Raw genomic sequence first — 27,268 nt, 5'->3', positions numbered from 1 at the left:
TTAAAAAAAAAAAACAAAACAAACCCAAACCTTTAAACTCTGCACTTTATTCTGCGTGCGATGGCCTGAAGGTGGGACAGTGGGGCAGCTCCCATACAAAGACAGGCTGAGAGAGTTGGGGTTGTTCAGCCTGGAGAAGGCTCCGAGGAGACCTTGGAGCAGCTTCCAGTGCTGAAAGGGGCTCCAGGAAAGCTGAGGAGGGGCTCTGGATCAGGAAGTGTTGGGACAGGATGAGGGGAACAGTTTTCAGCGGAAGAGGGGAAAATGAGATGAGATCCTAGGGAGAAATGTTTTTCTGTGCCCAGGTTGCCCAGAGCAGTGGTGGCTGCCCCATCCCTGGAGGGGTTCGAGGCCAGGGTTGGATGGAGCTCGGAAGAGACTGCCCAGAGGAGACCAGAACCCACCTCACCACAAGCGCCTGTTGGGGAGCTGCACAACAGGCAGGGGAATGGCCCCTTCCACCTCCCCAACTCACAGCAGGGTCCCCCCCCCTTTCAGACACCCCAACCCACCTCTGCGAGGGCTGGGGCAGCTTTTAGTGTGGGTTCAACCAGGTTCCACAGCAATTTCGCTCCCTGGAGGGTTTGGGCTTTCCCTGCAGTGATCCGCCGTTCCCTTGGACTCTGGGGAAGGCAGAGGCGGGGGGCAAAGCACCTCTCATCCAGGGCAGACAGGAATGGGCTCAGCGCAGGTCCCTTTGCCACAGCAGCTCTCTTAATTAACGATGAAACCGCTGTAAAGACACCCTGATGTCTTTATTGATTTCCTATTTACAAATCACGAAGCTGGCCAAAAGCAGAGTGTGAGCACGGAACGAGAGCATCGGATACATTCATCAATATAGCACTGGAGTGGAGACATCCCGGTTCTGCTGGAAGGTGACATGGGACGACCAAACATTTCCGACTTTGGGAACAGGCATTGTCCAACAAGGAGTTACATTCATCTATCTACAACAGCCAGAGTTGTATCAAACTGCAGGGAAGCCACAGGGACAGAAGGTGCTCGGGTGTAGGTTCAGTTCAACTCCTCTCCCTCGTGCCAGGAAAAGCGACCGGACCAACCCTGGGGGTGACAGCAAGGAGGTTGGATTTGGGAAGAGAATCCGCACAATGAAATCTTGGTAAAGCAGATGCTTCCAGGGAAGCGCCAGCAGGGAGAGGCCTGTGTGGGTTGTGCGATACCGGCCCTCCAGCCTTGCTCCTTCCACAGCCAAGGGAACAGCTTTGCTTCTTTCAGCTTCCATGATTTCCATGATTGCCGCCCTGTGGAGCCACAGCCAAGAGATCACAGAGGGAGGCGATGAAGCCCCCCAGCCTTGGACAAGAGAGGCAGAGGCAGGAGAGGTGCGGGCGGGTGCAGCTGCGTGTATCCCGAGGGGAAGGATCTGCTCCCTTCATCCGTCTCCAGCACTTTGCATTGCACAGAGCCAGGTTTGATAATGAAGCCGTGGACCCTTCTTTTGTTCAGTACTGGCCATATTAAAACTGTCCTGCCCCAACGCAGGCTGACAACGTACACAGCTCAACATGACAAACGAGTGACATCGCTAACGGCTGCTGGTTCTGAAGTGTGGGCTGATCCTGACTGATTTACTGCTGTGCAGCTGAGGAGACATCCGGGCAGCCCCAGGCTGAGGGCAGAGCCAGAGCCGCAGGAGGAGAGGGCACCGAGCGCCCTGCCCCGGCCATAGGTGACCAGATTTACACTTCTGGGGGGTAAATATGGTGAGTTCTGTCGGTTCCGAGTGTCTGGAGCAGAGGGAGAGGTTTCCAAAGGGAAATGCACCTCTGGGGCAGCAGCACCCCTGCCAGCACATCCCCCGCAGACCTCGGCCTGCTCTGGCCACGCTGCCCAACAGTCCTGGAACTCCAACTTCCTCTGCAGAAGGGGAGGAAACAGGCTCGTGGTCTTCACAGCGCTGGCAGCCACAGGTACGAGCCAGCCGCCTCCTCCCTGGTGGCACAGCATCTTCCTGCTCAGCTACAGCAGAACAACTCGCGGGGACGGGCAATCGGGAGGGAATTTTCATGATTATGTAGCTCAACAGCCCAAAGCCGGGCGATACCTGTGAATATCACACCTTCCCCCTGCCCCTGTCCCAGCAGGCAGGCTGCAAACATACGCAGGGCAAGTGTTCCTCATCCGTTTCCTAAATCCTCATCCCTCCGCTGTGCCGTCAGGTAACCAGCAGCAGCACATCAAGCCTCTTCCTATCCAGGAGCAGAGCAGGGGGCTGCGAAGTGGCCCAAGGTGGGTTAGCAATGCAAAGGAACGACGAGAAAATGCATTGAAACGTGCATGAAAACAGCAGCAACAGCAGAACCAGAGGAGGTGAGAAGGGGCCCTCGCTTGCTCCAGCTGACAAACCCCGGCACTGTCCGCAGGGATCCAGTTAGCTTGGTAAGGACTGGGATGGGTACCCTGAAGGCGGCACAGGGTGGGTGTGCGAGGATCACCCATCGTTCCAAACATGCTACCAAGTCTGAAAGAAGCACCTCAGGCCCCAGCGCAGCAGGGGAGGACAGAGAGTCTGCTCAGCTGGAGCCGCTGCCCCATCCCGACTCCACAGAGGAGGCTGGGTCGCTGCTGCCAACTGCCCAAGGTGAAGGATTGTCACAAATCAGAGAGAACAGCCTGAAAACGCTGCAGTTTCTCCAAAGGCGCTCCAGTTCAGAGGTCTCCCTCAAGACCGTGTAGTGCTGAAACAACAAAGCCCCAGGGAAAAGGCCACTTCCCATAACTTTTCCCAGGGCTGGCAGGAGGGAAGGTGCCAGGCACTGCGGCAGCGCATGGAAAACATCTCACCAACCACCCCACCTCGCCTGCTGAGCTGGAGCAAAGAAGAGGGGCCACACCGCCCCAACTGTGTCTTTGTGCAGGATCAGTTCCTCACAGCGGGTATAACCACAACCAGAGCCGCTTGTTTACATGTTCCTGACTGGTGGAAAAGCATCTACATTCGTTACAGTCAAAAAAATGGATGTTATTAGGTAGGATTAATCAGTGAAGTGAAAAACGAGTAGCCACAGACAACCAACAAATGGAACCGGTACCCCAGTTCATCTGGTACCCGACAGCAGCAGAATCACCAGCACAAGGCAAAACATCAGCTTTGAAATGGTTTTACAGAGACCTTTGGCTAGTGTGGCTCCAATCGGTGTGGTCAAACTCAGCCAGAAGTTTAGTTTGGAAGGTGACAGGGAAAGAGAAGAGTCCAGAGCCAGCTCCGCAGCTGCACTATGTGTAGAAGATGATCTCTGGGATTTGTCCATCCTCCACAGAAGTGCCGTTGTTGTTCCCAGCCGCGTAACAGAACGTAAAGCAGGTTTTGGCTCCCGTTGTTGGTGATTCATGGATCACTTTGCGAAGTCCTTTGGTTCCATAGTGGGAATCTGGACCCTGCGATGGTGACAAGACAAGAACAGATCAAGATGGGGATGGCAGCCCTGCAGGACCCTGCTGCCTCCAAGGGGTTTGGCCAGAGAAATGAGCTTTGGAGAGCTCAGCACCTCCCTTTTCTTTCTGGTTCTTGCACCTCAGGTATTTTGAGCAAAGTTTTCAGAACTTAATATCACACTTTAGTTAATTGTTAAATTTATCAACTGTTTCACCCATAGTTGGCAGGTTCTGGCTTTCATGTCCACAGAACCAACAGCTTCTCCATATACACCAAAAAAATCACAAACCCCATCCCTCCATTATTAATGCAGCCTGTTAATTACCATACGCTTGCAAGACAAGTTAAAACACAACTCAGTGCCGCTGGTGAGGACACTCATGTGTGGCTGCAGAACAGACCATCGAGATGATGCTACAGCTCTTGAAAGATGCAGAGCCAGAGCCACATCGCACTGAAGGGACTACAGAGGCTGCTCCCACCCAGCTCCACAAGCTTCTCCTCTCCCCACGTGGCCCCAGGGCAGTACCTTTAGAGTAGCACATGCTGTGTAGTTGACATTGGGTAAAATCTCAACAGGCTCCTTGAACATGACCCGGAAAGTGTTGGATGATCCATCACAGCTGAACCCTGTGTCATTCTGCCCCAGGACTGTGTTACTGTCTGTGTGGATGATCTGCAAGAGACATGTTCAGGTTTAATCTCAGAGTCAGCTGAATGCTGCCCTGCATCTGTGTGCAGCCCCAGAACGGGACTGAGTCTGATGGACTCGGGAGTCCAATCAGCCCCACCATGACTGCGCTACTCCATTCCTGTGTCCATCCTTGGTGCTGTGATCGTATCAATAACTGAAGGCTTGGAACTCAGACAGCCCTTCCTCACCCCAACGCCTGGCAGAAGGCTACAGGCCAGCATTCTCAATCTACGTCTCTACTTGCCTTCCTCCTCCAAGAGTTCAGGGGCACCAGGAGACCCTGACATTAAGGACAAAGTGCTGACAGACTGTGCTCATCGCATCAGCTGTACTGGGTTGGTAACTGTCCTGGGAATGATTCTTCTCCAGTGATCCAGGCTGGTGTTACGTGGCTGCCCATCCCTGGAGGTATCCCAGGCCAGGTTGGATGGGGCTCTGAGCAACCTGATCCAGTGGGAGGTGTCCCTGCCCATGGCAGGGGGTTGGAACTGGATGGGTTTTAAGGTCCCTTCCAACCCAAACCATTCCATGTTTCTATTATTTCTGTACACCACCTCAACCTTTAAGCAAGATCACCACGGACTTGAGAAGTTTCCTTCAGTCCCATTTGTCATCTCAAATGAGACACTGACAACATGAAGCTGCACATCGGCATTGCACAGGCCCAGCAGACTCGGCAAACGCTTCCTTCTCTTCCCCTACTGAATTGTGGCTTCTCCGCTGCATTTCCACAGCATGGAGCAAAAGACAGCCCGAGTACTACTGTGTTACCCAACCACTGCTGCAGCACTGTGAGGCAGATCAGCCTGGCCTGCTCAGTGTATGAAAACACACACAGCTTCTTCTCCAACTGCGTCACAACTCTCTGACACGTAGGCTGTGAGCAGACTGAGGAGATACCGCAGTGACGTGTGCAACGGGAGGTTGCATAAAATCAAGAGCAGTAATCCCTCTGATCCCCAGTGCCCCATCTGGCTGTCGCTCCAGCTGCCAACCTCCCTATCCAGAAAGCAAACTCAGCCCCTTCCAACTCCAGATTTTGTTGCATACTCGCGAAAATGTGCGAGTTAGTCCCTACAGCAGTGAATATTTTAATGCAGTAGAGTTTACCTGTATATTCACTTGGTAGTCCGTTGGCCCATGTATGGATCCGTACAATCCAAACCCAACTACAAATATCCTCTTGTTTACTGAGAACCTGCAGGAACAGATCAGGAAAGTCAGACCAACTCACCATTCCCTTATTGTTTGAGTACAAGGATGATAAAAAAGCATCTTTACTTGCTTTCATTTTATACCTATGATTTATTCAAACATAACGTAGTTTTAAGTGCAATTCTTACTAATAACTGAAATCCTTCACCGAAACTGTAATTTGTAGGCTTACACCACCCTAATGGACCAGCGATGATTTTGTTTGCTTGTGTAAAACACGAAGCTGCACAATCCCACCTCCAGACTCAAGAGTCCAGGCTCAGAAAGCATTTTCAAGGTTGCAGTCCAATGTCAGCATCCCGAACCGGCAGCCAGGTGCAGGCAGAGCACAGACAGTGCTCACTCACGGCAGCAGCAGCCGTTCCAGCAAGGTAACAGCAAAGACCACTCAGAGCGCCATCAGGTATCTTGGTGCTGAGCACCACAGAATCATTAACATGCCTCTGAGTATTTGCTGGATGCAGCTGCACTCAAGATTTACCCAAGAACAGACAATAAGATTCAACAGCTCCTGAATGCAGGAAGCTTTGCTGCCTAAGGCAGCAAGGGGCAGGACGTTCACCCCTCAGCCCCACTGCAGCTCCATCTTCTCAGGCAGAAGAAAGCCTCGGTGCCTGCCAAACCACCAGTTTCATTTCTTCACCCTTCAACTCTTTCAGCCCTGCATGTCTCAAGCAAACCTCTGTGGCAGCCTGGAGGCCACACAGCACACTCGGTGCTGGAAATGCCCACCAACCATACTGGAGACTGACCCTGATGTTGCCAGCAGCTGAAATTAAAAGTCAAATATGAGCTCCAAAGGTCTCTGAACATTTGATCTGAAAGCAGTGTTTGGAGCCAGTAGCTCTCCCAGTTACCACCTCCTGTAAGGGGATGAATGGACCAGAAGATCCAACTGACAGTTCCATTGATGCGCTGGAGAACTATCAATGACAAGGCTTAAAAATTTGAAGAACTATATTAACATGAGTCCCCCTTCCACCCAAGACAAACAAATCAGGATATAACCAAGGCTTTCTGATTATGGTCTGTGCCACACCTCCACATCTCCATCAACACGACTGGGCTTTGCTGTTCCTCTACAAGCTCAGCTCTAAACAAACTAGCTATTAGCAGAAAAGCAGGCACAACAAGCACTTTGTCTTAATCTCTCCCTCAAACGGAGATTAAGGGGCTTCAACAAGCCACATCTACATTTGTAATAGAGCAGGGAACCATCCTGATGGAGCACTGGTCAACTAGAGGAAGCCACCAGCTACCTGGTGACTCCAGCCACCACGTGCCCTGCAGCTGCAAGGAGCCACTTGGAAAGGAGAGGAATAACCCCCCAAGAGGCCTACGCTAGGGCCACATTTGTGGGAAACCGTAGCCAATGCAGAAGCAAAGTGGCAATCTGCAGCTGTATGTGAGGTTAATGCAGCAAGTGAGGCTTCTGTTCAGCAAAACGCTTCCCCTTCAGAGTCTGTGCTAAGGCTTATACAGAATTGTTTACGTTGGAAAAGGACCCCCAGGTCCTTTTTTGCCAGGCAGCTTTCCAGCCGCTCTGCCCCAAGCCTGGAGCGGTTCCATGGGATTGTTGTGGCCCAAGTGCAGGACCTGGCACATGGCCTTGTTGAACCCCATCCTGTCGGCCTCAGGCCATGGAATCAGCCTGTCCAGATCCCTCTGCAGAGCCTTCCTGCCTTCCAGCAGATCAAGACTCCCATCCAGCTTAGCATCACCTGCAAACTGACTGAGGCAGCACTTGATCCCCTCATCCAGATCATGGATAAAGATATCGAACAGAATCAGCCCCAATACTGAACCCTGGGGAACAGTGCTTGCCACCGGATTTATCTCCGTTCCCCACAGCTCTCTGAGCCTGGCCATTCAGCAGGTTTTTGACCCAACGAAGAGTACGGCCGCCCAAGCCGTGAGCAGCCAGTTCCTCCAGGAGAACACTGTGGGAAACGGCATCGAAGGCTTTACTTAAAGTCTTGGTGGAAACCAGGGTTTAGCACGTAACCATGCAAGGTTAGGCCTAGAGCAGGCTGAGAGCTCAGTAAACCCGAATCTATCAGCAGCAGAATTAGCAGAGGAGCTGACCTGATCCTGTCACTAGTCCCACTGTACCCCCAGCGGCTCTCCACCTGCTGGAAACGGCTGATGCTGCACTCCTTCCCCCGCAGGCAGCAGCGCGGTCGGTCGATGAACTCCACTCGTGGCTTTGGGTTGACGGTGAAGTGGAGGAACAAGCTCACCACCTCCCGATCTGTGAGGATTCCCGACTGGGCAGGTCCTGCAGAGGAGCAGGAAAGGAGCAATGCCATCAGCCTTCAGCAACCAGAATCCTTCGGGGATTTAGATAGGGAGGCAAACTGGACTTGCAGCGAGTGTGGGCCAAACTCATGTCACACGTGGGATCTTGCTGGTGTGTCAGGAAGGGAAAACTCAGACAAACATGCCGCCTGCCTTTTACTCGCACACTCGTCAGGGACTGCAGAGCCTCTGTACAGAGCACGTATGTGCAATTAAGCGCCCAGCTCTGCAGCCAAAATGCATTTGGCTTACAAGACTGGCTTAAAAAACCTCAAACATTCAGCTAATCCTTCCTCCGCTCCCTCAGGAGATGATAATACCGGTAAGAGACAGGGATTTTCATGCATCGGCACTGGTGTTTTACAACATTACTGTTAAGGCACTGTGAAAGCCCACGAGGGGCAGCGGGAGGGAACGTCACCTGGTTATCATCAATTGAGAAAGTACAGGAGTGCTCTTCAGTCAAGACAAAGGTGGATCAGCTCACCCCCTGCTTTGATCCTCCCCTTCTCTCAGGCATTTAATCCCTGCTTTAGGGTTTTTGGGTTTTTCTAACACCGTTATTGTAGAACCTAGGGAAAATGCCAGCAATTTTAGCGAGAGTTAAACACCTTCTCATCTTTCCTCCAGTAACTGCATGGTTTTCCCAAAGCGACGCTAAACTCAAGCTTCGGAAACTACTTCAAATACTTCCAAAAGCAAAACTGCGTAAGAATCAGTCCTTTAGCTTAAGACTCAAAAGCTGCTCTGCACCTCTATTTGCAAGAGGCTTAACAGAAACAAGACTGCTGCGCACTGGAGAAACAATAGCCTTAAGGGCTCTTTAATGTGGGAAGCAAATGCCTCCCTACTTCTTGGACCAAAAGGACTTTTAGCTGGTTAAATCCAGCACAACATTGTGCAGACACAACGTCTTCCAACGCTGCAATAGGTAGAGATGAAAGAATTGAAGGAAGTTGACCGTTAAAAGATAAATGAGGTTACGGACACTTTGCTCAGCAAAAATTAGTCATTACTGATCGTGTCTGAACTTATCCCACGCTGCTGCAATTCAGCTCTCAAATGCTTCAAATTACTTGCTCTAAGGGAAGGGAGTGACGCATTTGCCAGTTAAAACATCTTCATGCAAAACTCCACAGAATCACGGAATGGTTTGGGCTGGAAGGGACCTCAAAGCCCATCCAGTTCCAATCCCCTTGCCATAAGCGGGGACACTTTCTACCGGATCTGAGGCTCCAACCCCACCCAACCTGGCCTTCAACACCTCCAGCAATAGGGCAGCCACCACTGATCCAGTGGGAGGTGTCCCTGCCCATAGCAGGGTGGTTGGAACCGGATGGGCTTTAAGGTCCCTTCCAACTCAAACCATTCCATGATTCTATGATACACAGAGAAAAATCAATTTTCATGTACTTGGGTCCTGTGTAGTTCAGAGAAAGCAAAGAACAGGTTGCCAGAAACGCCTTTGTTCAGTTACCTGCTGCAAACTCCTCAATAGTCATCAGTGGGAAGCGGATAAGGGAAAGTGCCTTGCCCAGTACTTTCCGCTTGTTCTCTGGAATCACCTGAAGTTGCTGTCGTTGACATTCAGCCTCTGACCAGCGAACCACTGCATTAAACAAACGAACCTCCCGGATGCCCAGGGTATCCCTCTCCAGCACCGCAACCAGAGTGTCTGCAAGGAAGGACAGAGAGTAACATTAGGCACTAACCCAAACCACCTGGTTTCACCCAGCCAGAAGTGCCCCACATACAGTCAAGGGGATAAAAGAGAAGCAACTGAACAACAGCATTGCCCAAAAGTGCTGCCTGCAGCCTCTGAGAAAGATTTATCTGCATATTCCATAAGGAAGTAACTCACTGGAGCAGCAAACGGTGCCCGATTAATTGGCACATTAATGGAAGTGCAGAGGAATGAATAGCAACTTACTTGACATCACATTTGGATGAAGCAAGCAGCATGAAAGCCAGAAGGTTACTCGTGTCTTACCTCCATAGTCCACCTCATTTGAAGAAAGTTAAAGCTGAATGTTAATGGTGCATACAATAATTAAAACAGGCAGTTCTTGCTTCCAAAAATGCAACACCTTTTTGACTCCAAAATCTGACAAAGACTCATGGAACAACGCCAACTCCACAAAAGAGGGCAAGTCACACCCACTTAAAACCTGCCAACATCAGCAGAGGAAACAGGCTTTGTATCATGCCCAAAAAATCAAGTTGCACCAAAGTAAGCAGATTCCAGGGTGTTTCTGCAAGCAAGCAGAGTCTTTTGCAAATGCCTTGTCTCTACCACTCAGTGCCAGAGGCTGTTCGTTCAACAGATTGCTCCAGAACGGCAAAGCCACAAAAGAGAAGGGCCAAGCATTAACCTGTAATAACTTTGGAGGCTGTTATGAAAGCACATAGGGAGGAGGGAAAAAAAAGCTTACCCAGATCAATGTCTGTAAACCCCTCCGCGTTGATGGCATCCGATGTGTTCTTGTCTATGTTCTCTAGGCAGAGGCTGGCCAGCTGAGGCTCATCAAACAGTCTTGCCTAGTCATGAAGAAGCAGTCATTAATGCAAAAGGAAGCTCCCACTAAGCAAGGACCCCTCCCTTCTCTCCCAGGGCCCATCTTCATTAGCAATACCACGCCTGACTGCATCATGGATCCGCTGGGCTGCAGCAGCCTTTCACAAGCAGCTAAGCATGACAAGGCAAACACTAGAGAAATCCGCGTTTGGCATTGGTTCTGGTCGAGCTGTGCCTGTCTTCAGGCACGTCTTTGTTTTACCCTCACATCAGTTAACACAGTGCTTTCTAGCACCATGCTGACCACATCAGCTGAGCATGGGCAATTTCTACTGCATCATCTTTATAGTCAGAAGAAAGCTTTGCCCAATGACTCCAGGCCCGTTCACTCTAGGAAGAACACTGTCCCACTGATCTCATGTATTACCAGAACTACCTTAGCAGGCACACATCTCGCATCCCAGGGAGATGCGCAAAGCCCTGCGGGGTGCACAGCCTGCTCAGTACATTTGCATGTTCTGCACAGAAACAGCTGCTCTAATCCAGTTACCTTAAAGAATTCACCTCCAAATAGGTTACTATTACAAGCAGAGCCTGCACACCACTTGGAGAGTTGCTCAGAATCTCTCTGCCCGACTTAAGTGCAGTCTCAGAAGAATTTCGCTACCACTTCAGATCTCACTGGACTACCAAGACGTTACTAACCCTGTACCCAGAGAAGCGAGGTGGGAAACACACAAAAGCCAGTAAGGTGGTGCCTTATTTCCAGTGCTTTGGTTTTGCCATCTAGGAAGGAACTGCCTTAATGTCACACCTCGTATCACCACAAGAGTAGACTGGGACTTGAACTCACTGCCCCAGGTAAAGTTTAAGAACACTGTTTTGGGGGGGGAATTCACTCGCTCATGGACACCAGCACTATCAACATCTTCTGCTTCACCCTTGCTCACAGGCTGTAGGGGTCACAAGGCAATTAGATCTCGAGTGCAGAAACAACTTACCATTTTCTCAGGGACCAGGGAGGTCTCGGCAGTCGTCGCCTGCTCCCGGGGCTGGAGGATTGCCAGCACCTTGTACTCCTGGCATCCCAGAGCTGTGACTGACTCAGACTTTACTACGGTAGCAGCTCTCTTTGACACATGAAGGACTTACATTACACTTGGAGCACTCTCACAGCAGCTTTAGGTGAGCCATTATTGCTTTGTTGATCAAAGTGACATTTGCGTGTACATCTGGCATGAGAGAGGATCCTGGCTCACTATGAAGCACCGAAATTTCTGCCAGAGATCAGCAGTTGCTTGAAATGCTGTCAATGCCATAGAATCATGAAATGGTTTGGGCTGGAAGGGACCTTAAAGACCTTCCATTTCCAACCCCCCTGCTGGACCAGCAGGATTCAGCAATGACATACTCAAAGGAGGTTTGGGGCTCTACAGTCTTAGGTAGAAAATCTTAAATCTGTCAGGAAATGTTCTGTACAAGATCCATATCCAGTTACCGACTGTAGGAATCGTCAGTTTGTTGCAGTTAAAGCAGAAACCAGACTGATTTTCACAGTGAAGGACCAGAACCGAGAGGATGTTGAGAACAGATCCATGAAGTGAGGAGCCTCACGCAGCCACTCACTGAGATATCAGATACATTTCTCAAAGAATTGCAGCCTCAAACATTCTAAAGATTTGATACACCGCAACAGTGAACATAAACTAGGTACAAATCACTACTGATAACGAATCATAATGGATAAGCCACAAACTAAAGGAACCAGGAAAGCTTGTCTCCATCTGGCGTTTCAGTGGCCCCAGTGCCAGTTAGTATCTTGGTTTGATATATGAAAAATTAGGGTCCCTTCCTCTTTTGCCAAAGAAAGATCTTTGTGACTTGCAAGGACGTCACCAGGAACCTAAATGTTACCTTGCCAAAGCTGTGAAGTCAGGCTGCGGAGACTGAGCATGCCACAAAAATCCCTGCAAAAAGAACACCACCAAAAAGGTGACACCTCTAATCCTCACGCCGAGTACAAGATACCTCTTCAAACCTACAGCCTGCAGGAAGGATCTCTTCTCAGCTCTTGGATAAAAGCTCCTGATCTTTCAGATTGCTGAACCCAAAGAACAGGAGACCTGCAGCCAGAGTTACAATTGTCCTACCATTCATCAGATACGGGCACGGATTTGGCTACCATCACTCAAGCATGAATCTTTAGGTCCTGAATCTTTCCCAGGGAACCTTCCTGTGGTGTTGTTCCCCCCACATTTTGGAGGCTGGCATTTATGGCATGTGGAAAAGGGCCAAGGTAAAAAGAGGATACATAAAAAGGGACGCAGTATTTTGCAGCAATAGCTGCAAATAGCACAGTGACGAGTGCCTACGACAGCAATGTAACGCGGAACTACTTGAAGAACTTGATACAAATATTTAAATTCAAATCAAATCTCAGACTAATCACAGCAAACAAGCAAAGAGCTCAAGCAGCAACTGCTTCAGGCCAATACTGCTTCAAATTCTGCAGAAACTGCTGGTGTGGACTCTGTCACCAACATGGTAACCCCAGTCAGAGCCTGAGAGATGCCTGAACTCCTGGCAAGGAGGGAAGAAGCCAGAAGACCGATATCCTGGGCAAGACGGGACAAGCTCTGGGAGCCAGACCACCTTAGTGCACTGTTCCCAAGTCAGGGCAGCTACGAAAGCTCCTCTGCAAGGTTTAACATCAGAAATCACGGCAGCTTTCCTGAGCTGGCTGAACAGAAATATTCCCCCAGAGGAAGTAAAAAGCATGCCCTTTCCCTAAAGGGAAGAAATTCACACCACAATGTCCATTTGTCTCTTGTTTCCACACCAGCCACAACAGGGGATCCCTGGCAGTGTTGTGGACACTGCAACGCAGAGGTGACAACGCTGAGGAAGGCAGCGATACTTTAGCCAGCAGCACAGAAGGTGGCAGGGACAAGAAAGAAAAGATGGGACTAGGAAACAAAGAACAGCGATGTTGATTTAATCAATTCACATGCAAAGCTTGATCATCTCCAAAAGAAACAGAAGTTGTGAACACCGCCTTCTAGTTTGCAGCTCAGGAGAGCTAAATGGAAAATGGAGGAGTCCAACACTCACAGATTGGATCAGAGGGGCACAGGGATGCCCGACTGGCCTCACAGAGTCAAGAAACTGAGCTGCACTGAAACACCAGGTCTGCATGCCTGCAGTAAGCTGGAACAGGCTGAGGAAGAGAGAATTTTGTTCCTCTCCTAGGAAAATAAACCAAAGCACCCATGAAAAAGCTGCATTTTCTGTCTATCACTTTCATTTCAGAGAAACTATTAAAAAAAGCCCTTCAAAGAACATCTGACCACCCAGATGCAGCAAGCTTTGCACAGAGAAAGCTTATTACACCAGGATTATTTCTGAATCCGAACACGCAAAAATCCTCTCATTTCACCTTCCTTCTTGGCAGATGAATTTTTTCCACCCTGTTGATTTCTTTCTCAGCTCACCCTCTGGAAGGAATCGCCTGCCACACCGAAACACAAAGGCGAACTGAAATGGCACCAACGTTTCCTGTATTTCATTGCTCTCCGTAAGAACCTGCTCATGAACACTCGATTCCTGGAAGGAGGAATTCAAAATGACACAGAACTGCTCCATTTGGGATGATCAACTCTGTAACACTGAGAAAACGTCGGTTTTCCTCTTGTTCCTTGCTCAAAGGACTTAATGCAGACTACTGCAAACTCACCTGTGTTAACAGCATGAACGCGTTGTCAGCTCGGAGGTTTTTTTTAAGGAACTCCACACAATGAGCTTCAAGGGCTGGAACTGCATATTTTTTAGCTGTGTAAAGGGTTGTCATAACAGTCTCTGGTCCAATCTGAACTTCGTCTGAATAAAGAAATCTGAAAAATATGCAAACAAACATTGTTCTGGTGAAGCCAATAAGACAACAGGGTAAAAATCTTTGCAATTCATAAATAAACATGTTTGTGCTTCTGCCCATCATCCTGGCCCAATTTCCTATCCTGGAGAGATGGAAGAGTTTTCACATCCTTTCCACTGATTCTAGCTTACCAAGGAGAAGCTCTATTTTTAAAAGGAAAAACACACAAACCAAACCCACTCTTTAGAGTACAACACTGAATGAAATAGCTGGGATATCTGTGAAACACCTCGCTCTGCTCAGCACCCCACCACCAGCGAAACATTTATTCTGCCACTTCCACTGGGCTACAACAACCTCTGGCCAAGTGTATTGCTTAAAATTAACATTTTTTGGCTGTTCAGTTAGACTAAACAAAGACAAAAATTCAATCCTGCCCGCTTCAGAGGAGAGCCTCCATTTTCCACAGTAATTCAAAAGCAACCAGAAGCAAACACATTCCCTGCAGATGAGGTGTGTTATCCATACCCTGCTTTCCCCTCAGCTCTTCACTTTCTGTACTGAATGGTTTCATTCCACTACCCAGGTGTTAAAGTACAGCATAAATTAGGACTTCAGCATAAAACAAGAGTTAATTGCAATGAAAAAAAAAAGGACTGCCAGGCTGCAAGCAAAGATGGACCTTCACAGTTAGGCCAAAACAAGGAAGTACATTCATTCCACATGGAAAAACAAAGCTCTTCATAGGAAGCTGGACCAAGCCTCCTCATACTCAAGCATGCTGATTAGAGAGAGCAGGAACTGACAGGCTGAGCTCAGTAAAACCAGTTACATGCTCGATGTCAGCCCCAATCCCATGCAGAGCTTTTGTTTACTGGTTTTCCTTTAACCAGTCCAGATGTGCCAATCAGGATCTGAAAGGCACAAAGCACAGAGGCTTGATATGAAGTGTGTTAACAGGGGTTGGCATTCTAATACCACAGGATATTTTGGAATTTCCAGTAATTTCTCCTCCTGCATTTCTCCAGATGGGGCACAGCAACACATTGTGGGGCCACTGTGCCCAGAGGCATCCTGCAGGGTTCTGCTGGCGATGATGGGCTGCATCCCTATTATCCAGAGGGACCTGCGGCAGCAGAGCTCCAGGTCCTCCAGCTAGAGAGGGCCAGGACACAGTTCAGGGAAGCGTAAACAAGGGGATTCAGAGCCAGGGAAGCACTCTCACTGCTGCTGAAAGCGGGCTTTTGTGCTGCTCTAGAGCATCTGTTAGTAACAGCATCAAGCCACAAGCTCATGAATGTATTTTGCACACATCCCTTCACCAGTCCTATTTTCACTAAGTAATCCTTTTTGATACAAGGCTAAAAGAATACATTTGCTCTAAAAACAACTCCTATTTACTGCACTGTGTTAGGACTTATCTTTATGATAGTACAAACACTGTAGCTATGAGACAAGAAAGGCTCCAACTGTGAAAGAGTGCAGCATCAACTTAAAACACTCAGATTATAAACCCAGACAATCAAAACCATTCTTTAAGTCACCATAAAAATAATAATAAAAATGGATCTCTTATGCAATTACAGTAGAACTAAAAGGGCACTGACCCACAAACGCAACCACAGAATCACAGAGCGGTCTGGGTCGGAAGGAACCTCAAAGCCCATCCAGTTCCACCCCCTGCCATGAGCAGGGACATCTCCCATTAGATCAGGTTGCTCCAAGCCCCATCCAATCTGGCCTTGAACACCTCCGGGGATGGGGCAGCCACCACTGCTCTGGGCAACCTGGGCCAGGGCCTCACCACTCTCACAGCAAAATATTTCTTCCTAATCTAAATCTCCCCTCTTCATCTCAATCTCACCTCTTTCAGCTTCAAAACATTCCTGTCCTCGGACGGGAGGTGCTCCAACCCTCAATCATCTCCATGGCCTCGTCTGGACTCACTCTAACGTTAAAGTCCAATCACAATCTGTTGTCCAGAAGGACCCTTCCACTGAACATTCAGGATGAGCATTTTGTTCCTTGATAAACTCCTGATCTTCCAGCACTAGGTCGTGGCTTGGACCGAGTCCAGAGATGCACGTAAGGACCAGCTGCCACATCAGATCAGCGTTTGGACTGGTTTTACCCTAAGAAGGTCCCCACCACCTTCTTGGTAAGTTCCCAACTGGACTGCAGCACCCAAACCACCTTTGGCACAGTTACACACTGAGCATTCCAAAAGTGAGGGTTTGATTTTAGAATTAACCATCTATGATGTCTCTGAACCATGTGCACAGCTATCCTGCACAGCTGCAGGCTTTAGAGGCACCATGACAACCTCACACAGTATCTCCCATACAGAACGTAAAGTATTTCCGGTTGGAAATCCAGCTGAACTCATCACCTTAGTCTTTTCAGATGATCATACTGTTTATACAAGTACCAAAATCTCAGCACTGACAGGGAAACAACATGAGTTTGCCTCCAAATTCACTTGGTATTTTAGCCTCCCTGCGTTTTAAAGCCCACCAGAGATCTACCTGGCTGATGGATTCATCTGCCAGTTTAAGGGATTCCCCTTCTGCTGGTACCTGGTTCCAAATGAGCCAAAGAGGAGGGGGAAGGGGCTCCCTATTATTTCTGGTCTTTCACTGTAGCAAAGATCGATTTTAAATCTAAGATAGCACAGCTGTGACTGAAGCACACTGTGAATGTAAAGAAAGAAGTGTGCCAAAGCTATACATAGTCGCTGTTCCCAATAGGAAGCAAGCAGGGAGCATGTCAAGAGCACAGGACTGGAAATCCCTGGAAGTAGGTTACAGAAATCCTATAGAAACAGGACAATGACTTTTCAGCACACATTCAGGATTGCGCCAGGGTGTTATACAGCACCAGCCAAGCTTAAAGCAATTGGTGAATAGGATGTCACAGCCTTCTCCTCCTCCTTTCCCCCCGCAAGCAGGCCTACGATGGGTGCTGCACGTGGAAATTCCAAACCAACTCTCCAAGACAGGAACAGAACACACACAGGGCAGAAACCACACAGAAGGGCTGAGACTGATTTCACACCCTCGCTTACCTGTTAGAACTTGCTCATTTGCCCATAACCTAAAGGAGCTCTGAGTATTTGTAGCATACAGAGCTTTAGGGAGATTTCTTTCCCCCATCTCCCTCAAATAGCATTTGGATCAAATCGAACCAATTTATGAAGGAGAGTTTAGGAGACAAGGTCTGAACAACTTAACTACAAGGGCCAGCACGTGTACTTATTCCAAAGAACACCTCCCCGCGGCTGCGTGCTATAAATACAGAGTTATGTCTATTCACAAGTTATAAACCATCCAGTTCAGTTTTGCCCATACCGCAGATCAGCAGCAGGAGGGAACGCTCATTTAACTACCGCTAAACCAAAACACATAACGAGTCAGATACTTTGGGGCAGGAGCTACACCAGACTTTTACCCCGGAAAAGAGGGTTTCACCCCACCGTTTAAAGCCCTTGAACAGATCAGAGAGGCATTTTATTTAGAAACTTAACCATCTCCACTCTACAAAACTTCACTACTTTCATTAAGAACATCCTTCTCTACAATAATTCTGTTCATTCCAGATATACTGTACTTTAGAAGCTTACTTCAGCAGAGCTAGGAAGGCAGCGGGCTCCACATCAGGCAGCTCAATCTCTGTAGAAGTTGTGGCCATTCCACCATTAAACATCGCATCGAAGACTGCGCTGCCCACAGCCAGCACAAACCTACCATTAAAAAACAAACAAGCAAGAAAAAAAACACAACCTTATGTTAAACCATATTCACTTTCCAAAAACATCCCAGGCTGGTTGCTATTCCCCAAGGCCACCCCCAGGGAAAGCAAAACGTTCCTAGTGTTAAAGCAAAACTGTTTTGCAACAGGAGGGAGTGTCGGATTTTCTGTTCGCTTTGCTGTAGGAACACTGAAGTCGCAAGCAACTTAATTTTGAGCCCTGAGCCAGTATATGATGGAGTAACAGTTCCCCAAAGCAAGAGTCTGTCCATCGTGGAAGAGAATATATGTGGCTGCTTTGCAAAGTCCTTGGAGGAGCCTACAGACCATTCACGAGGTCAAGAATCTAGAAAACAACAAAGTTAAGGACTTCTAGTGAACGAAGCCCAAGCCTTGGTGCAATTTCCCACAGCTGCATACTGAAAATAAAGAAAACTCGTCCCATCTTCCTCCCTCCTCCCCAGACGCAGGAAGGCAGCCTTGCTGACAGCAGAGCAAGCCCTCAAAACAGGCTGATTGCACTGTGAACTGCAGACACCAGCACCTCCCGCAGCACCCAGCACAGGAGCTGCCTTCCACAGACACAGTGCCATCTCCTTTCAGGCAAAACCTGCTTCAGGCTTTGCCTAGAAGGCAGAGAAAACCTTGCTCAAAGGACACCAGCACGGCTAGGTGCACAAAAACCCTTTGCACTGCTCTGAGTTCATGTGGCAACTAACAGCAGGAGGCACTTTCTCGGCCCTAAAGAAATAGGAAGCAAGAATCCCCACAAATAAGGTCTGAGCTTGAAAACAATATTCCAGCATTCCCGTGTAAGCAAGATGCTTTCCCTCACAGATAAACACCGACTCCTTGTTTTAGGAGGAGGCATAGCCTTGGATTGCTGAGGGGCCTGTGTATATTTAAGCTGCTGTACTTGCCTTGTGCCATAGAAAAACCATTTTGAGAACTTGCATGGTCTGAAAATGCACAAACTAGCGTTGCCCAGTAAAGCAACCTCGTTCCTGGCATCCACAATCCAGCAGTGCCCTGAAGCGAAATGCAGCACAGGGCACAGAGGTCACGGCTCAGCAGCAGGGGAAGCGGAGAAGCCCAGGCTGCAGAGGCCATTACTGCAACCACTCCTTCAGCCGAGCATGAAAAGGGAGAAGCTGGAAAATCCAGGGGCTCTGGCTGCAGCAGAATTTGTTGCACGCTTCCAGAGAGCAGCACCAAGAACTGCAGGCAGGTAACCATACAGGATAGAAACCTCTGGTTGTTGGACCCCCAGGGTGAGTCTATGGCTAAACAGGAATTTCAGTCGGATTTTGCTGCAGGAGGAAAGACACAGAAGCCTTTTTTTTCTTTTCCTCTGAAACAAAATTGTTCATTTTCTCCCTTTCCACTCCCCTCTCATCCACAGGAGGCTTTCCACGGACACAATGGAGCACAGCACTGTGGACGTGCCAGGCTTGTTTGCCATGATGAGCTGCTTGGCTGACAAGCCAGGCTGTATTGTTCCTGATCAGTTAGGAGAGCGAGGGACAAACCATAGCAATTAAGGAAAAAAGTCCACACAGGCACTTTTCTATCAGACAATTCTGAAGAAAAATGGCAAGAACAAATAAAAAACCCTTGGTCACAACACCAGAATTGCGAAATGAAACAAAAATCCTTGTTCCTACAAGTGATGGTGGTAAGACAATCACAGGTGTTATTTGCTCCTAAAAATTAACATGAATTAATTACACTAAAATTTTCGCTGGCGGGACAGTACACAAGGAGCTCCGCTCAAGGAGCAGACAGCTTTCAGAAGTGATTTGAAAAGGGCATTTGCTTAAAGAAACCTCTCATATCTGTGCTTCTATCTCATTTGAAGGCAAGCCAGTCTGATTCCCTTAAACTCCTGAGCCCTAAAGGGATCCCGGGAGGTGCCAGAGATACATTGGCCTCCGGATTTTAAGTTTCCTTAAATCCCTCCCTATTCACAGTGTCTTGCTAAAACAAATGCTTAGAGCTATTCCAAAGCTGCTCCAGGAAAAGCAGGGATGCACACCGCTTCTCCTATGCAGTCCCACTGCCTTCTCCAACCAGAGGTGTACAGAAGAGATGGGGTTTGTTTCAGATGGGAGAAAATTATAATGCCAAACAGGCAGAGTAACAGGGCACTTTCTTGTTTTCCTCTCCTTTTTTCCAAAGCTCTGTAGTGACCAGGACACAGCAAGCCTCTCTTCGAGCACTGCCTGATGCAAAAATGAAGGTACCTGAGCTCAGCTTAGGAATTCACCTTTGTCAGACAAGGAATTCTAGCAGAGGGTTATTTTCAAACAACAGCGTGGTGGCCAAAACAAAGCTGAAAGGTGAGCAAAACAAAACAGACTGCTGAAATGACGCAGAGAAATCATTAGAAGCACAGCAAAAGAACTAAGAAAGCAGTGCTTGATTTCTCTTCATTCCCACACGTAAGAATCAAACTGTCTTTCAGCAACAAGAGCAACAGGAGCTTCCATGGGGTCAATAATCTGCTTTGTCTGCACAGGGATCCAAAGTTGACTTCTAACGCTTTCACTCCACTACTTACAGCTTCCTACCCACTGATATTCACTGCTTCCTTGTTCACCTTGGCGTCTCTGCTGTCACCTGGTTTAATTTGTATACCCAGCAGTCCTGCTCCCTTTCCGAGCACTGCGGTAACACCGATAATAAAGTAAACCACTCGAGAACCATAACCATCCCACCGCTACATACCATCTCCCTCCTCCATCCGCTCCACTGCAGAGAGATCTTAAAATATCTGTTCCAGAAGAGCTGGCACAGGAACAGAGCAGCATGTGATGTGCTGGAGCTTGTAGGTGATGAGAAGCTAGCGAACAATGATCATTTGAATCATGGAATGGTTTGGGTTGCAAGTGACCTCAAAGCCTACCCAGTTCCACCCCCTGCCATGGGCAGGGACACCTCCCACTGGATCAGGGGCTCCAAGCCCCATCCAACCTGGCCTTGAACACCTCCAGGGATGGGACAGCCACCACTGCTCTGGACAACCTGGGCCAGGGCCTCCCCAACCTCACAGCAAAACATTTCTTCCTAACATCTCATCTCAATCTCCTCTCTTTCCAAACCTTTCCCCCTCGTCCTATCCCTGCACTCAAGAGCCCCTTCCCAGCTTTCATGAAGCCCCTTTCCGTACTGGAAGCTGCTCTAAGGTCTCTTTGGAACCTTCTCCAGGCTGAACAACCCTAATTCCCTCAGCCTGTCCTTGGGTGGGAGATGCTCCAGCCCTCGGATCACCTCCGTGGCCTCCTCTGGACTCGCTCCAACAGATCCTTGTCCATCCTGTGCTTAGGTGATTCCTGTTTGCTGGATGCATCTTTCCAGCATCAGGCAAAACTTGCAGGTGGCAGGTTCAAAACCCTCCAGAGGAAGCCACACAACCCCAGGAACTGAGTGGTAGGACACCACTGCACATGGCAATGCAGGTATTGCAAGTCAAAACACATCCAAGAAAGGATAGGATGAGCTCAGAAGAGAAACACCTGGAAACAGCAGCCAAAACCCATTCTCTCCCCAACCTGCAGATTGCCCAGCTGGAGTACACGCAGGAACACATCACTACACCACGTGCTCGCCCTGTTCCCTTTCGGGCCATGTTTTCTGGCCAGTTAACAAGCTTAATTATCACACTCCTGCAGCTCCTGGCCGACGAGGTTTAGATGTTTCTAATCTCATTGATGTTGTGCTCGATGAAGCAGATCTGGCAAAGGACGAGAAAAAAAAACCTCTTCCCTCATACTGCTGGGCCTAATCAACGCGTTGACCTTGGCAACCAACCTTGTTTGGTCCAGCGCTCATTACCCTTGACATCAAAAAAACTTAAGGCCGTTCCATCTTCTTCGTGGCTGGTTCAGCTGTAAGAAGGTCACGGTGCAGAGACTTGAGCTTATTCCATGGTACGCAAGCAACTTCCACAAGGTCCAAAGGTGGAAAATGTCTGATCTTCTCAGGGCTGCAGATGCTTCACAGGACAGATGCTTGGATCGATGCACCTTCAGTCAAACCCAGCGCAGCCACTTGTCCCATTTATCCACAAACAGGGCTTTCCCACGCAAAATGAGTGTTTGCAACCAAGAGCAATCAAAGCCCAACCCAGGAGCAGCTCCACAGTCACCTCCAGCTCTCGCAGGACTGCGACTCTCTCATTATTTGTGCTAACCAGTTTGCTGCCAAAGCCAGCAACTCCCAACACATCATGTAGCCCTGTCAGAGATGACAAGATATTGCAGACCGCTCCTCCAGGCACCACCAGCTGCTATCCAAGAACTCAATTTAGGATACGCTCCCACTGCAGCCATGCTTTATACCTGGCCCAGTCTGAAAATTAACTCAATAAAACCAGACTGTGGCAATACTGACATGTTAACTTGTGCTATTTCACACACAAAATTATTTAGGTTGGAAAAGACCTTTAAGATCAAGCCGAAGCATAAACCCAACACTGCCAAGTCCACCACTAAACCACGTCCCTAGGCACACCAAGAATCAAAGCACAAACATCGGCCCTGGGTCGCTGAAGCAATACAAGGCCTCTCAAATTAAATTCATGGCTGCTTTGCGACTCAATTCCAGCACAAAATATCTTCTGCTGTCAGGCTGCTATGGGAGAACTGAGCACAAAAGGGGTCTGGGTGGGTTTATTTTAAGCCTCTCCGTTTCTGAAATAACCACAGTATTTCATGAATCACCAGGATATCCCAACTGTGATATCATACATGATTGTTTTACTAATATCCATATAATCCATAAGTGGGATATCATGGCACGACACACTCTCTTCTATCTTCACCACTCAGAGCACCAGATGGATTTCAGAGCAATTAAGCAGCATTTCACTTTGGGGCTATTTTTTTTTTTAAACCTTCACTTACTTTCAATTTATTTCTGGGGTGAACGCTGCCCCTCCCCACCTAACAAGCCTAGTTCTCAGAACAGGAGCAAGCTCAAATACTAATTAAGTTTCAAATTATAAAAGAACAGAACTGACACCCTCAATGCTCAACCCAGCCTAGAACAAGTGTGTTTTGTTTGGAAAGGGAGAGAAAAAAGGAAATCTGAAGGGGAAACTTGAAGAAGCGCAATCACGGATGAGAAAAGCGATAGTTTGAAATGGTTTGGAGCAAGGCACCACTTCCAAGTGTGCTAATAAGCCTTCCTCCACCCCAATTAAAGCAGGTCCCATCTGCAAGTGAAAGGCTCTTGCGTTCGCTGCTGGTACAGCCGAGCAGCCCAGGAGGCACTTCCCGGGGCGGTGGGTCGATTCACCAGAGCTATTCCAAGAAGCAGCCAAAGGTCAATCAGCCCCATCAGTTTTGCACTATCCAAGTGGAAGAAATTCCCAGCTTCTCAGTGAGCGAGTGGCTCAGAGCTGCAAACTTTTAAATGGCAGCTTGGCCTTATCCATTAACCTCTCCTGCTTACCTCGTGCCCAGACGCCACTCCCAGTGCAGCTCTCCCAGAACCACAGTGTTGGTTTTAGAGCAGCACACCACCCCCAAAACACAGAAAAGACTCAATAAAGCTTATTTTTAAAAGAAAACACTGTGGTAGAAATCAGGTTTCTCAAACCTTTGCTCTCTTCTTTCCATCCCCAACACTCTCACCAATCCCTGTATCCAGTGGCAGAGATCAGGCAATCTTGGAGACTATTCCTGCTCTCCCTCACTACCCACAAAACCAAGGATTGCATCTGAGCAGGATCCAGGGATTTGGGGCTTCTCCCCGCTGCGTGTGCCCCAGCTGAACCCCACCACTAGGGCTGTAACCTCAGGACAAAACACAACATTGAGCGCAACGTGAGGCGACAGCGTCTGACGGCATCAACGGGCAGCGTCACCTCCATCACCTTCATGGCCAAACTGGGGTGGGGGGCCATGCTCCAGACCCCGCTGCTGCCGGGCTCCCCTGAGACCGTGGCGGAGCAGAGCGAGGCCTCAACAAGGCCAGCGTGTCCTCCCTTATTACAGGGTGAAGTGACTCGACCTCCTTTCTCCATCCGTAAAGGAGGCAGCAAAGTAAAGACCCTGTGCCCCCCACAGTCAAACCTGCACCCAGGACACAGCCCGAGGCCCTGGACCCCCAACCACCTTGCATGGCATGGCCAGGCTGCCACAGCTCCTGGGGCACCCCCTGACCTCAGGGCACCCCTCGATCCCCAGGGGGGCACACCATGACACCCCCTCATCCCATCTTGTTCTCCCCAAGGGGCACTCCTTGACCTCAGAGCACCTCCAGACCCCCTCATCCCGCCCTGGTCCCCTCAAGGGGCAACCCCCAGACCCTCACGATCACCCTCAAAGGCACCTCCTGACCTCAGGGCACCCTCTGACTCCAGAAGGACCCCAAGACACCTTCATCCCACTCCTCTGACCCCCAGGGCACTCCCAGGAGCAACCCCTGACCCTCAAGACATTCCCTAACCTCAGGGGCACCCCCAGGCCCCCTCATCCCACACCTCTGACCCCCAGGGGCACCCCTAGGCCCTCTCATCCCACCTATATAACCCTCAGGGCACCCCCAGACCTCTGGACACCTCCCGATCCCTAAAGGCAGCCTCTTATCCTACCCTCTAACCTCCAGGGCACTCAGAGACACCAGGGGCACCCCCAGACCCTCACGTCCCACACCTCTAACCACCAAGGGAGCCCCCAAACCCCATCCTCCCACCCCTCTGACCCTCAGGAGCATGCAGAGACGCCCTCCTCCCCCCGCTAGACTCCAATAGCACCCCTAGACTCACTTCTCCCACTTCCAGGAGCCAGGAGCATCCCCAGAACCTCTCATCCTACCCCTCTGACCCCCAGGAGGGTCTCCAGACCCTGACCTCCCACCATCAGACCCCATCAGCATCACCAGAACCCCTCCTCCCACTCCTCTGACCCCCAGGGGCACCCCTAGACCCACTCATCTCACCCCTCTAACCACCAGGAAGGCCCCCAGACCCCCTCCTCCCACCCCTACAATCCCCAGGAGCATCTCCAGAACTCAGGAGCAACTCAGGCCCCCTCCTTCCACCCCTAGAACCCAAGGGCACCCCCAGAACCTTTCATCCCACCCCTCTGACCCTCAGGAGCAGGCCTAAACACTCCCCTTCCACCCTCAGACCTCCAGGAGCACCACCAGTCCCTCTCCTTCCACCCCTCTGACCCCCGAGGGCAACCCCAGACACCAGAGGCAACCCCAGAACCCCTCCTCCCACCCCTATGACCCCCAGCATCACCCCCAGACCCTCTCCTCCCACCCCAGACCCGCAGGGCCTCCCCCCAGACTCCCTTTTCCCATCCCCAGCCCCCAGGGGCACCCCCAGAACTCCCTCCTTCCCCCCCTTTGACTCCCCCAGGGGCACCCCCAGATCCCAGGAGCACCCCAGTCCCCATCCTCCAACTCCCAGAAACCAGAGGCACTCCAAGAACCCCTCCTCCCAACCCTCTGACCCCCAGGAAGGCCTCCAGACCCCCAGGAGCACCCCCAGATGCCCTTCTCCCATCCCCAGACCCTAAGGGCACCTCCAGATGCCTGGGAGCATCCCCAGACTCCAGGAGCAGGCCAGTTCCCCTCCTGCCACCCCTAGACCCCAGGGGCATCCCCAGAACCCCAGGAGCACCTCCAGAACCCCTTTTCCCATCCTCAGACCTTCCCATCCCACCCCTCTAACCCCCAGGAGCATCCCCAGATGCCCGGGAGCACCTCAGTTCCCCCTCCTCCCACCCCTAGACCTGAGGAGCACCCCCAAAACCCAGAAGCACACCCAGAACCTCTTATCCCACCCCTCTGACCGCCGAGAACACCCCCAGACCCTCTCATCTCCCCTTGAGACCCCAGAGGCCCCCCCAGACCCTCTCATCCCCCCTTGAGACCCCCGAGGCCCCCCCAGACCCTCTCATCCCCCCTGAGACCCCAGAGGCCCCCCCAGACCCTCTCATCTCACCCCTCTGACCCTCCCAAGACCCTAGAGGCCCCCCCAGACCCTCTCATCTCACCCCTCTGACCCTCCCAAGACCCCAGAGGCCCCCCTAGACCCTCTCATCCCCCCTGAGACCCCAGAGGCCCCCCCAGACCCTCTCATCTCACCCCTCTGACCCTCCCAAGACCCCAGAGGCCCCCCCAGACCCTCTCATCTCACCCCTCTGACCCTCCCAAGACCCCAGAGGCCCCCCCAGACCCTCTCATCCCCCTTGAGACTCCCGAGGCCCCCCCGGACCCTCTTATCCCCCCTGAGACCCCCGAGGCCCCCCCAGACTCTCTCATCTCACCCCTCTGACCCTCCCAAGACCCCAGAGGCCCCCCCAGAACCTCTCATCTCACCCCTCTGACCCCCTCAAGACCCCAGAGGCACTCCTAAACCCTCTCATCCCCCTCTCCCAGATCTCAGTGGCCCCCCAGACCCTCTCATCTCACCCCTCTGACCCCCTCAAAGACGCCAGAGGCACTCCTAGACCCTCTCATCCCCCTCCCCCAGACCTCAGTGTGTCCCCCAGACCCTCTCATCCTTCCCCGAGACCCCCGAGGCCCCCCCAGCCCCTCTCCCCCCCCATTCCCCTCTCCCCACCTGTGCGCCGGGATGCGCTGCGAGCCGCGCCCCTTCCCCACCAGGAAGTGGACGTCGCTGAGCACCTCGTTGTTGAAAAGGAAGGCGAATCGCTCTTGCACCGTCGGTTTCGTCGCCTGCCAGTTGTAAACCGGCTCCCGCTGCAGCGCCCCCCCGGCCGCCCCCGCAGCCGCTGCCCCCGCTCCTCCTCCTCCTCCTCCTCCCCCGCCGCCGGGTGCGGGGCTGGAGGCGCCGCACTGGTTATAGGTGAGCCCGGGCGGTGAGGAGGCGCCGTTGGTGCAGGAGGAAGAGGAGGAGGAGGAGGAGGAGGAAGAGGAGGCGGCGGCCCCGTTCCCCGGCGGCGGCTGAGGGCACGAGGAGGAAAGGCCCCCGGGGCCGCCGCCGCTCCCACCGGCCGCCATCTTGTGCGGCGGAGGCGGGGCGGGGGGAGGGAGGGGAGAGGGGAGGGGAGGGGAGAGAGGGAGGGGGGAGAGGGGAGGGAGGGGCGGGGAGAGAGGGAGGGGAGAGAGAGAGGGAGGGAGGGGAGGGGAGGAGAAAGGGAGAGACAGGAGGGGAGGGGGAGAATGGGTGGGAAGAGGGGAGGGGAGGGGAGGGAAAAGAGGGGAGAGAAGGGAAGGGAGGAGGGAAGAAAGTGGGAGGGGGTAAGGGGAGGGAGAGGGGAGAGGAGAGGGGGAGGGAAAGGAGGGGAGGGGGAGAGGAAGGGAGGGAGAACGGGGAGGGGAGGGGGAGAATGGGTGGGGAGAGGGGAGGGGAGGGAAAAGGGGAGAGGGGAAGGGAGGAGGGGAGAAAGTGGGAGGGGTAAGGGGAGGGGAGGGAGGGAGATAAGGGGAGAGGGGAGGGAAGGGGAGAGGGGAGAAGGAGGGAAAGGAGGGGTACAGAGGGAACGGGGGAGGAGGGGAGAGGGAGGGGCAGGGAGAGAGGGAGGGAGGGAATCTTTAACATCAGGA

The 27,268-nt window shown here is 51.0% G+C and overlaps 1 protein-coding gene across 2 annotated transcripts; it reads right to left on the bottom strand.

Annotated features, from left to right (window-relative positions):
• Positions 1 to 407: 407 nt before the first annotated feature.
• BTBD2 (BTB domain containing 2) lies at positions 408 to 26,741 on the bottom strand. Of its 2 annotated transcripts, XR_008447253.1 has the most exons (9): positions 26,322 to 26,741; positions 17,613 to 17,732; positions 13,856 to 14,012; positions 10,040 to 10,145; positions 9,085 to 9,282; positions 7,439 to 7,587; positions 5,205 to 5,292; positions 3,930 to 4,076; positions 3,263 to 3,402 (listed from the first exon to the last, which is right to left on the bottom strand). XR_008447253.1 is itself a non-coding variant. In XM_054049984.1 (8 exons), the coding sequence occupies exons 1-8, from the start codon at positions 26,720 to 26,722 to the stop codon at positions 3,241 to 3,243; spliced, it is 1,452 nt and encodes a 483-aa protein (XP_053905959.1). In that variant the 5' UTR covers positions 26,723 to 26,741; the 3' UTR covers positions 408 to 3,240. The 2 variants fall into 2 exon arrangements, 1 of the variants encoding a protein (XP_053905959.1); XM_054049984.1 differs by lacking the exon at positions 17,613 to 17,732 and having other exon boundaries at positions 408 to 3,402; positions 7,395 to 7,587.
• Positions 26,742 to 27,268: the final 527 nt, after the last annotated feature.

This window comes from Cuculus canorus, chromosome 27 (genome assembly GCF_017976375.1).
Source record: "Cuculus canorus isolate bCucCan1 chromosome 27, bCucCan1.pri, whole genome shotgun sequence".
In the NCBI taxonomy this organism is placed as follows: Eukaryota; Metazoa; Chordata; class Aves; order Cuculiformes; family Cuculidae; genus Cuculus; species Cuculus canorus.
Note: the sequence above shows the minus strand (reverse complement) of the source record. Positions and strands in the feature narration are given on the sequence as shown.

What these genes read in the sequence shown, in the direction of transcription:
- BTBD2 (XM_054049984.1), bottom strand. Translation starts at nt 26,722, where the DNA reads ATGGCGGCCGGTGGGAGCGGCGGCGGCCCCGGGGGCCTTTCCTCCTCG. An exon ending in GGGACTAGTGACAGGATCAG is followed by an intron (nt 5,293 to 7,394) that starts GTCAGCTCCTCT and finishes CTGTTCCTGCAG; the next exon opens with GTTCTCAGTAAACAAGAGGA. An exon ending in CAGCATGTGCTACTCTAAAG is followed by an intron (nt 3,403 to 3,929) that starts GTACTGCCCTGG and finishes TCACCATCGCAG; the next exon opens with GGTCCAGATTCCCACTATGG.